The 11,835-nt window shown below is 55.2% G+C and overlaps 1 protein-coding gene across 1 annotated transcript in view; it reads left to right on the top strand.

The window, feature by feature from the left end:
• The first annotated feature begins 2,161 nt into the window (after window positions 1-2,161).
• Window positions 2,162-11,835, top strand: part of Efcc1 (EF-hand and coiled-coil domain containing 1) — a 29,222-nt gene continuing 19,548 nt past the window's right edge. Inside the window, exons 1-2 of the mRNA XM_023712668.1 lie at window positions 2,162-3,441; window positions 4,819-5,081. Of these exons, the coding sequence (XP_023568436.1) occupies window positions 2,734-3,441; window positions 4,819-5,081 (971 nt within the window). The 5' untranslated portion in view covers window positions 2,162-2,733. The remainder of the gene's footprint in view (window positions 3,442-4,818; window positions 5,082-11,835) is intronic.

The raw sequence follows: 11,835 nt of genomic DNA, 5'->3' as shown, positions 1-11,835 counted from the left end.
AAAAAAAAAATAAAACACATTCTCCACTTAAAAAAGAAAGCACAAGCAAAAGAAAGCCTCACCCTCTCCGAAAAGACTGCAGTGAAAGTTAAAGGCTTTCTAGCCCCAGAAATAACTAGGAAATCTGCTCAAGAATCCCTCCTCCCTATGCACTTCTGGGTATATGTCCTTGTGGAAATCATCAGTCACCATTCCTGGTCATTGTCATGTATGTGTTAACACTGTACATACCATGCTACCACTTGCTTTTGTCACTGGCCCTTGCTTGGTGATTTGCTCTGGCAATTTGACAAAAGGGTTTACCCTGATTCTACTTCATGGCTTCTATCTCAGGCACGTGTGCAGCCCAGCCTGGGGAACCCAGCCTGAGTTTCCCACAAGCATAAACAATAAAGTGGTGAACATCTGGTGCACATGTGTTGTTCTTGCCTTTCTTTTTTGGGGGGGAGGAGTTGACCCTGGGGATTGAACCCAGGGCCTTTGCACTGGCTACGACCCTCATTCCTATTTTTTGTTTTTAAATTTGAGACATGGTCTCATTAAATCACCCAGGTTGCTGTTACTTTTTTTTTTTTTTTTTTGGAACCAGGGATTGAACTCAGATCCTTGCGTTTGCCAGTCAAGCGCTTATCCTACTGAGCCATCTCCCCATTGCTGTTACTTTTGCAACTAAAACACAAATCAAAAGAATATATGTCCAAGTGGTTTGGGGCAAAGACACCTAAGTCCTTCCAGGAGAGATGCTTCTTAGGCAAAGTGTTCAAGAATGAACAGGAGATTGGGAGATACAGCTCAGTGGTACAGCACCTGCCCGACAAGTGCAAAGTCCTGAGTTCAATTCCTGACACCAAAAACAAAACAAAACAGGAATTTGCTAAGTAGACAAAGTGCTGATTCTGGGATAGTGTGGCAGAGAAAACAGATTTGTGTTTTGTTTGTGCAAAATTGATGGACAGTATTTAAGGAAGCAGGATTGTATTGCTTTTCAAAATGGCAGGGTTTTAACACTTAAACAAAACAAAACAAAACAAAAAAAAAAACAAAAACAAAAACAAAAAACCACGCTTAAATCTCAGAGTTGCTGGACACAAGGCAAGCAGATGCCTATCTTACAGATAAAGGTTGAGTCTGCCTCGTCATACAATGTGGCTGGATAACCAATCCCCGCACAGGAAGCAGGTGGCTGCCACCATCACACCTCTTTCTTGTAAAAGAAAGAAAAAGTATTGGCAGCACAAGTCTCTGCCTTTTAGAAGTGTCTGTTTTGTTTTGTCGTGTTCAGTCAGGGTTTCCTTAGGCCGTTCAGGCTGGCCATTAATTCACTTTGTAGCCCAGGCTGATCTCAAACTTGCAGCGATCCTCCTACCTCAGCCTCTTGAGTGTGGGGATTATAGGCGTACGTCACCAGACTCGGCCAAGAAATGTGTTCTAAGGCACCAGAAAAAAACGTTTGGGGGGCCGGGGAGATGGCTCAGTGGAATAAACACTTCCCTGGCAAGCGCAAGGGCCTGAGTTCAATCCCTGGTTGGGGGGGGGGGAAGTTTGCAAACAGCAACCTGTTAGATTAACCCCAGCCCTAAAAGAATGAAAAGTGAGTGAGTGAGAGAAGGAAAGAAGGAGGGAGGGAGGGAGAGAGACAGACAGACAGACAGACTGAGAGCGGAAAGAAGAGACATGGAAACAAAGCTTTGTAAATGGAACAGGGAGAAGGGGTTGAAGAGAGCAGGGGAACGGTGAAAAAAAAAAAAAAAAAAAACAAGTTATACTATGTACAGGTACAAATTCTCTATGATGAATGTGATTGTTATGTATATCTAAGGCGTATCAATAAAATCTGATTTTAAAAAAAGATAACCCCAGCCTAGAGATGGAACCAAGTCCCACTACCAAGTCACCATCTTTGGTTGCAAAGCAGGAGACAAGGCTGAGGGTGTAGCTTGGTGGCATAGTGCTGGCCTGGCGAGTGCAAGGTCATGAATCTGACTGCCGATACAAAAAAAAAAAAAAAAAAGGAAAGGGGGTGACAACCACTTTTTGGGGAGCCTGTCGCTACCTCCCAACATGCACAGGCACACATGCACGCAGGATAACTCAGAAGGCTTCTTAGCAGCGAGATGTCCTGACCTGGTCCCCGAGCCTCTGTGCGCCTGTCTCTTACTCCAGCTACTATCACCTGGAGATTTTTGCACATCTACAGCGACAGCCGAGAGGGGAGGGGCGGAAAGGCTGGGGCAGTGGGCCTGGGAAGCTGAATTTAACGTGCACGAAGGCTTTCCCTCACCGACAGTCTGAAGGCGGAGCTGCCGGGGCGGCCCCGCAGCGCTTCCCACGCCCGGGAGGGCGGGGCGGCGTGGGTGTGCGCGGGCAGCCGGGCCCAGCTTTTAACCCGGCAGGCGCACTCTGCACGCTCCAGCTGCGGGGCAAACTCCGCGCCTGGCACGCAGGACAGAGCTTGGAGGGAGGTTGGAGGGAGTTGAAAGCCGACCGCCCCGGAGTGGGAGGAGAGGAGCAGACGCCGGAACGGGAACCGCGAGCGGAGCTGACCGCCGGGGGTCGCAGGGAGGAACAATCCCCAGCCCAGCCCCATCCACACCAGCTGGGACAAACAGACCCGCCCTGCGCTCCCCAGTGTGTCTGTTGCTGCCTCCGGCGCCCCCCGGGGACGCCGTGACCATCAAGCCCCTCGTTTCGAGCAGCACCGGGCGGTCCCTGCAAGCGGCGCAGGGCGCGGCCATGGAGCCGGGCACGGACGGCGCGGCGGGCGACCCGTACCGGCGGCCGGCGCGGCGCACACAGTGGCTGCTGAGTGCCCTCGCGCACCACTACGGGCTGGACCGCGGCGTGGAGAACGAGATCGTGGTGCTGGCCACCGGCCTGGACCAGTACCTGCAGGAGGTCTTCCACCACCTGGACTGCCGCGGCGCCGGCCGCCTGCCCCGCGCCGACTTCCGCGCGCTCTGCGCGGTGCTGGGACTGCGCGCCGAGGGCACCGCCACTGGGGAGGCCGCGCGGGACGGCGCCGCGGGAGACGCGAGCGGTGAGGATGGCGCCGCTGACGGGGATGCGCGCTCTGAGCCTGTGGCTGCCGACGGGGACACGGACACGGAGGAGGAGGCGCGCCTGGCGCTGCACGCCGAGCCGCCGGAGCTGACTTTCCGCCAGTTCCACGCGCGCCTCTGCGGCTACTTCGGCACCCGCGCCGGGCCCCGGCTGCCCCGCGGCGCGCTCAGCGAGCACATCGAGACGCAGATCCGCCTGCGCCGCCCGCGTCGCCGCCGCCGCTCTCCCCGCGCCTCCTGCCCCGACGGCGGCCCTGAGGGCTGCGGCCCGGACAGCGAACGCGTGGCGCGGCTGGAGGAGGAGAACGGCAGCCTGCGCGAGCTGGTGGAGGACCTGCGCGCTGCGCTGCAGAGCAGTGACGCGCGCTGCCTCGCGCTGCAGGTTCGTGCTGAGAAGTTCCACGGAGCGGGGGTGGGGTGGGGTCTGGTCCACAGGGTTGGGCAGAGGAGGCGGCGGAAGGGAACAGAGGGGACAGCCCTACCCACTGTACTTACGTCCTTGTTTCCTGTCCTTACCCGACCCCATTCCATTCCACTCCACTCCATCCCAATCCCCACCCCCACCTCCCCTCGCCTTCGTTGGGGGATCTGCACCTAGGAGAGCTGTAATGTGCTACAACACTAGCTCTTTATATTTTAATTAAGATAGGGTTGGTCTTACTAAATTGTCCAGGTTGGATTTGAATTTTCTGCCCTCCCACCTCAGCCTCCTGAATAGCTGGCATTACAGGTGTGCGCCACGGTTTCCTCCCACAGCCTCTATTGTTATCACCGGTCCACTCACCAAACGGCCTGTTATCTCCAGGCCCACGTTCATAGCCATTCCACACACTGTCACCACCCTGACTCCCCTCTCCAAGAGTGCAGGCCTCCCTGCCTAATGGGGAGAGAGCTGCTCTCCTATCAGCAAATGCTATGAGGTGCCCTCAGGGCCAGGCCTGGAGCCCACGTGGCCAACACTAGATTACAGGGTGGCAGTCTCTTGCCATCAAGCACTGACACAACCAGACCTGCTTCTAGCTATGAAGCATTCCTGGAGCTGGACACAGATCTGAGATCAGTCAGCAAACTTTAGCTGTGTACCCAGCCATGTGTCAGGGTCAGTGCCAGGGGCCAGAAGTCAAAGAAGGAAAGGAGCAGACTGTACCCAGGGGATGGCAAGGGCAGGGGGAGTGCACTATTATACAGGACCTCTCCTACTGCCCTGAACCTGGTCACCTGGGGGGTGGGGTCGCAGAGAGGACACAAGGTGTGGCTCAGGGCCAGGTGTGCACAGGATGGAGCAGGTGACATGGACTAGGCTAAGCCAAGGATGCAGGTGGGGAAGGCTGATGCTGCCAGCTTGCAGTGTGCATCACCTGTAGACTAAAGGCTATGGCCACTGGAGCAGAGGCCACAAAGCCACCAAATTTGCGGATCACTTTTATTTTTGGAAAAGAGTCCCAAAATGTCCAGGCTACCCTGACCTACAAGCGATCTTTCTGCCTCAGCCTCCCAAGGGCTAGGGTCACAAGTGTATACCCACAGGCTCACTAGAGAATCGCTGTTCTGCGAAGCACAGTATGTGAGCTTCCTGACCAAGTCGCCCCTCCCTCTAATTCGGTAATTTATTCATTATTCAGTAAGCAGCACGCAGTGAAATGCACAGCTGCCTGGTCACTGTGCCCCCATGCTCTGGATGGTGGCGGTGGCTGAGGTGGCACTGCCTCCCTGCGGCTCAGCTGGGGAGGACGCTCAGCCCTTCCCTCTGTCCCTGCAGGTCGGTCTCTGGAAGAGCCAGGCGGGCACCCCGGACACGGCGGCACAGGAACTGAGGCAGGCACAGGGCGCCCTGGCGGCTGCAGAGGCTTGCGCAGGGCGGCTGAGGCGCTGCCAGGTGGAGGTGCGGCGCCGCGCGGAGGAGGCCCGGCGGGTGGTGCTGTGCAGCCTGCGCCGAGTACGCGAGCTCGAGGCCCTGGCGCGGCAGGTGCCTGGCCTACAGCGCTGGGGGAGGAGGCTGGAGGCAGAGCTGCAGCGCTGCAGGTGAGCGGGGTCTCCCAAGCCCTGGGGGTGCAGCCCCTGACTGCCCACGTGTCCTTGTGTTCTCAGGCAGGTGGTTGTGTGCACCTCGCTTTCTCTGTCCAATCTTCCATTTCTTTTCCTTTTTTTTTTTTTTTTTTGAGACAGTCACATTATGTAGTTTAGGCTAGACTTAGGGTAGTCTTGAACTGTTACTCAAATTTGTGTTGATCTTCCTGCCTCAGCCTCCCAAGTCTGGGATTACAGGTGTGCGCCACCACACCCAGGTCATTTTTTCCATTTCCTAAATCATTCAAGGCTCCCCTCCCTGCTCTCCATCTGTCCCTCCCCAGCTCTGTCCCTCCTGTTCACCCACACAGTTCTCTGTCCACCCATGTGCACGCCTCCACTTGATTCCGATGGCAGCAAAGCTGAGTGCTGTGTGCCACCCTGAGCCCAGTGTGTGATGTGGCTTCTGTCCCTTAGTCCTTCGCACTTCTGTACCATCCTGCCAGGACCCCTCTCTTAGAAGAGGAAACGGGTTTATACCGACGCCTGTGCTAGCTCACCCAGGCAAGAAGCTGGGCTTGGGATGGAGGGTCCCGTCCTAGCAGGGATGCTGACAGGTGCTGGGGCAGGCAAGGAGCCACCCTGTAAGGCTGTAGGAATCAAGCTGGGAGGGCAGAGCAAGCCAGGCTGCTGGGTGCGGAAGGTGGACCCAAGTGCTTTGCGTTTCCCTGGAAGAACTGGAAGCCTTCGGAAAATTTTAAGCAAAGGGTGATGGCAGCGACTTGCATTTCAATAATGAGTTGCCCTAACTGCAGCTGTGACCCAGGCTGCAGTAGGGAAGAGAGTGGCAGCCAGGGGAAGCCAGTGAGGGCAGTGGTCATCCCCACTCTGCATGAGGTTGTCCGGCCCAGACTAGAGGTGGGGTGGTGAGAAGGGGTGGCTGCCCAAGGAGGGGCCTCCTCCTGGGCATCAGAGGCGCTCCCAGCTGGGGCAGAAGTTGCAGGCTGGCAGGGGACCTCCACAGAGGCCACTCCGCCAGCCTCCTGCTGCTCCACATGTTTGGATAGCCACTTCCTGTTTGCTTAGCTGATTGGCTAGAGAACAGGGCTGCTTGGCCTAAGGCCCACATCCAGCCTTGGAACTGTCCCCAAAAGGAGAAATCAAGGGTCTCTTCTCTCTTTTGCTTTCAAGTCACAATTAGTCCTTTACTGCAGGAATGTAAGAGCAACTGCAAATATTGGGGTGGCCCTTCACAGCAAAAGAGTGGGTTTTGTTGCTTTGTTGTTGTCATTGATTCATGCTCCCAAGGTGGCTGCAGCACCTCCGGGCCTTGTTATCTGCTGTCCAGGCACCACAAGGAACATGGACAACTAGGTATGGGGAAGATTTTCTCCTATGGAGGCTTTACCTTTGTAGTTCCCAACAGAGCTTATATGTCTGTGTCGCTGGCCAGACCTGTGCCCCAGGACTTCCCCCACCTGCACGGTGTGCGGCCCCAAATGAATTCAGAGTTCCATATTAAGGACTAGGAGGATGGGGCTATTGTAGAGACATGGAGGAAACGCCTAGAACACAAGGAAACTGAAGACCAGGCAATGAGGGACATCCTATGAAGGCCACCCAGCAAGGGAAGACCTGGGGTGCACTTAGAGACCCAGGCATGCGGGTGTCCTTGCATGCGGAGCTGTCATTCCTTCCTCTGTATACGAACCTCACCCTCACCCCCTGCGTGACAGCCTGCTGGGGCCTCCAGGTGTCCTGCAGATGTGGGTTAACTGGACTGCCCTGGGGTGGGGGGTGGCAGACAGATTGGAACCAGTTGTGACCCGACTCACACTTTCCCGGCATCTTGCTCTGGTGCTGTGCGGTTGGCACTGGCACTGTGTGGGCGCCGTTCAGCCGCAGAAGCGGAGTCCAGGGCGGGGGTGGCTTCATTAAAGTCATGAACACAACTAAATTAGGGCGCAGACTCCCTCATCCTCAACCCCCTGCCACTTCCCTGGAATGATGGGCATCCCAGGCCACTCCATGTTTCCACTCCTACAACTCTGCTTTAGTTCTTTCGCGTCCTGGTTAGCCCTTGTGTATGGGGTCTGTCTAATCCGTTGTTTCTTTGACTTCTAAACGTGCTAGCGTGCCCTCTGCATCCATGGGCTCCACATTCCCGATTCTACCAATCAACGTTCAAAAATATATAGAAAAAAGTAAGTCGGACACCATTTCTCATCATTATCTCCTGGTTGATACAGCACAGCCACTCGTTACAGAGCCCTGCCATCGGGTTGGGGATTACGTACACCCCCGCGGTGGCTCGGCTCTAGCAGACGCTGGCATGTTATACGAGGAACCTGGGCATTTCCTGCAGGAGGTCAGTCCCCTGTACATCTGGAGGGACACACTTACCCTCCATCTCTTTGAGCTTGCTATAATTCCCGAGTTTCCTGACACGCTTTATGCCTGCTGTCTATTGGGACGGTGACTTCCCGGCGTGCTTTGTCACCTTTGACTGTGAGGCCATCGTTAGCAAAGCCACAATCCCTGAACGCACCCTGCACAGCCGGGGTCCCCGAGCTCCCCGGCCAGGTCTCCGAGGGCATTTTAGCGCCTCCGTTCCCCATGCCAGTGTGCTGCCTCCTCTCCTTGTGTTGGACCTGGACTCTGCCCTTTCACATGGTCCCGCTGCACCCAGCTTTTGTGTATTTGTGGGCTGAAGGGGAGCTTCTGGTCATGCCTCCAGCCACAGCTTGATAAGCGACTGAAGCACTTTATTCCTTCAATAATGTTTTTAAAGTATTTTTTATGGACTAAGCCCTTCGGGACCCCGAAATGCCACAGACATGTCCACTGCCCTCGAAGGGTCACGAACAAGCATGTTGTTGGGTCACAGATGAGCTGTGTGCAGAGGGGCCACTGCTGCCTTCAGAGTGGCAGGAGCCCCGGGCCACAGAGATGTATGTGTGCGTCCAAAGGAGCTGACCCGGTCCAGCCCCCAACAGTGGAGATGCGGCCTAATGTCCTGCTTGCACAGCTGGGCCCCGTCTCATATCACATCATCCTAGTTGGGAATGTGGCTCCTTCCTCATGTCCCACAGAACCATCCGCTGCACAGCATGTTCTTGTCCCCAGTAGGCCTGACTGATGGCCCGAGAAGAGGAACAGATACAGCTTCATGTGCAGTATCTGACCTCACACTTCATAAAATGCAAAAGCCAGGCTGATTCGCTGCTACTTCTCCCAACTCGGAACCAACCACTCTTGCCCTCCTTTCTCCCTCTTTTCTTCCTGTTCTTCGTGTCATTAGCCAGGTCTTTTAGAGGAGAGCCAGAAAGCTCCATTCAAACTGACTCGGGTGAAAAGAAGTTGATTCTTGAAGCCGGAAGGTCTGCCTCAGGTGCAGCTTGATCTAGGTTCTCAGTGCTGCAGAACACGCTGATCTCTGCTTTGGTCTAAAGAAAGTTCTCTTCCCTCAGTCCTTCCGGGGGAGTTAAGCAAACATGTTCAAAGTTCTGAGCCCAGAAGAAAGATCATCTCTTGTCCCAGCCACCCCAATCCAGTCCTGGAACTGAGTGTCACTGGGCCAATACATCGTGGGTCCCCAGGTAGTGTGATGGTGATACCTTCATTATGTGCCCACTAAGTTAGACAGCAGCGAATCTGCTACACTGTGTCACTGAGGCCCTCTGGGAGAACCAAGAGGGAGTCCATCTGTGCTCGGACAGACAGCACGTGCCCTGTGCAGCTCGTGGCCAGATCCCCTCTGTTGCCTCAGAGCATCCCACCCACGATAAACAAGAGCCTGGGTAAGAGGTGGGTGTGGTGTCACATAGCTGTGACCCCAGCATTTAGAAGGCTGAGGCAGGAGGACTGCAAGTTCAAGGCCAGCCTGAACCACATAGACAACGCTGTCTCAAAAAGCAAACAAGACTCTAGATTGTGGAGGCCTACGGAGAAAAGCTGGTTAGACATGGACAGGCTTGTCTTAAAGTCAGATTTCCTGGATGCAATTGTGTCAGGGACGCGCTGTACCCCTAGCTGTGCTGCTCTGGCGCAGCTCTGCTTGCTAGTGTGTGTGTGTGTGTGTGTGTGTGTGTGTGTGTGTGTGTGTGTTGGGGCAACAGTGAGACTGCTGTCTGTCTGTCCCCTTCCCTCACAGGACCCCTGGGAAGCATGAAGGTCAGGCTGTCCTTTGGCCCTCTCCCAGGGCAGGCCCCACAGGGAGACTGCTCAGGCGAGCCGGTGCAGGGACAAGTGTGTGCAGGGATGCCACCTTCCAACTATCTCAGCACAAGGGCACTGGCACCCAGGACTTCAGCACAAGGTGCCCCTGGGGGGCCTGGCTTGGGGCTCTGTCAGCGGCAGCCCCACTCCTGGGAGAGGTCGCCTGGCCTGGGACAGCCCCCTCTTTTGAATGTCTTGGCCACCCACGGGCAGAGGAGCAGCTGGGCCTTGGCGGGAGCCTCCAGGCACCTGTACGCGTGAACAGCAGGCAGGTGGGCCTGGAGCTCAAAGCTTGTGAAAGAAATGTAGGCAGGTGGCCAGGCTTCAGTGGTGGAGGAGGGGCAGAGACCCTGTGGCTTTGTTGTCCCCCAGGAGGAAAAGCCAGGAGGTGGCAGGAGGGCAGCTCCATCCGCTGGCCACCATGGAGGGGACACAAAGATGAGGCCGCTGAGGGCCAGCCCTTTCTTCTGCCTCATCCAGGAGCCCTGTGGGTCAGGGGCAGGATGGAGGGAGGGGCGGGATGGGGGGGTGCGGGCCCACCAGACTCACAGGGTGGTGGCTCTGTCTGTTATCCTTGGTGGTGTTGTGTGTGGGTGGCTGCAGGCAGGGACAGAGGCCCCTTCCAGGGACAAAGCTCAGACTCAAGGTGCCAGTGAGCTAAGGGAGCTCCGGGCATGAGGCCTGATCAGAGTCATTTGTACCTCCAGCGGCCTCAGCTTCCTGCTCTGCAGTGTACTTAGCCCCACCGGCCAGAAGCTCTACAGATTCGCAGGGCTGAAGTTAATAAAGTACCTAAAACAATGCTTGGCATGGAGAAGAGGCTAAGTGTGGAAATTAGTGTTATCATTTTCCTTTCTCTTCGCAGCCACCAGGTAGAGCAGATCCTATGAGCAGTAATGGTGCTGATGCTGTTCATATTCAGAGTCTAGCTTCCAGAGGACCCGCTGGCCACAGGGATGGCCCAGCAAGCAAATGCACAGCTCCTGCTGAGTATGGTGTTGGTCCAGCACAGAGATGGCCTGAGTAATGTGGGCGTGGATCACAATATCCCTTAGTGGCATGCTGTTACTTGAGTAGGTTTTGAAGGATGAGTAGGAGTTCGCTCAGATATGTAGAACTGGGTTCCTATGAGCACAAAGTTACTTTCTGCCGCTTCCCCAGAGAGAGCTGAAAAGAAACTTCAGACTTGTCAGCTGGGGGCAGCCAGACAGGGCCGGTCTCCTGTGGCCATGACCTACCTAGTCCCTTTAGTCTGTATGCCATACCTTCTGTCTGATGTCTTGATAGTTTTTGGAAAGCTCCAACTCAACCTTCTTGTGCCTATTTCCTCATCTAGAGAGTAGGAATAATTTTAGTGCCTACCTCATAAGGTTTAATGAGATAATATAGAAAAACATTAGAGTTGTGCCCGGCACATAGTAAATGCTCAAAAAATGTCCTCTCATGAGCCATCCCTCGCCTGTGATATTCTAGTTGGCCTGGGTGCACATGCATTGTGAAGCAGGTGGAGGGGTGGGCAGCAGGGAGGCAGGACAACCTCAGAGGAAGGTGGGTGCTGCAGCAGAGTGCTAGCTAAAGGGAAGATGCAAAGGAGTGTTTAGGCCGTGGAGCCGAACATGGGCAGTTTTCCATCCAGAAGGTCAGGGTGTGGGGTGAGGGTGGCCCTGTCCACAAGGAAACCTCGCCTTTCTTGGTGCAGTTACACTGTTTGCCCACAAGGAGGCACTGGAGGAGCCGCCAGCTCCAGGGTGGAGGCCTGGCACCTGTGCAGCCCTGGAGGTGCCTGTGCCAGGGTGGGTGACTGCTGTGGACCCAGGCCGAGGAGGCGGGAGTGCACAGGCAGTGGGCGCCACTGGTCTCCCGTTTGTTCCGCTGGTGCATTCTGGGATATGGACAGTCAAGGTGGTCTCCTGTAGATGAACTTGTGAAAAGAGGACTAGGTTGGAATGTTTAGTTGCTAGTAACTAAAACCACTCAGATATCCCTATGGGGGGGGGGAGAGAAATACATTTGTTCAGCAACAAAGGAATGTCAAGAGTGTACAGCTGCAGGCATGGCAGGATCCAGAAGCCCAGGTCATGATGCCTAGAGTCTTTCCTTCCCATCTCTATCTCGGCTTTCCCTTAGTTGGCTCTGAGTTCAGACCTTCCCGTAATGTAGCGAGATAACCACCATCATCATCAGGATTAAATCTTGTCTCTCAACCACCCCCAGCAGAGAGAACTCTTTCCCAAGGGTTCCTGCAAAACAGTAACTCTTTTTTCTGATCCCGGCCATCGATGCCAGTTCCTGACCCAGTCACTGATAAGGGAACATGGAATATGCTTTGTGGCCAGGCCAAGATCACGTGAGTGCTCTGGACCAATCACTGAGTAGACCTGGGTCATGTGCCCACCCCTAGCCCTGTCTTTCTCAGGGACCAAGAGAAGGGGTCAGGAAGAAAGAGCAACACCTCTGCCAGACCGGAAGCTCCTCATACAGCGATGGCACCCAATGGCCCTCTTTTCTGTCCCTACTGCCTCTGAGCCTGGCGGCTGAGAGGGCAAAGGCA

This window comes from Octodon degus, unplaced genomic scaffold, assembly GCF_000260255.1.
Source record: "Octodon degus isolate 3935 unplaced genomic scaffold, OctDeg1.0 scaffold00026, whole genome shotgun sequence".
NCBI lineage: Eukaryota > Metazoa > Chordata > Mammalia > Rodentia > Octodontidae > Octodon > Octodon degus.
The sequence above is the reverse complement of the archived record's forward strand: the minus strand, read 5'-3'. Positions and strand labels throughout refer to the sequence as shown.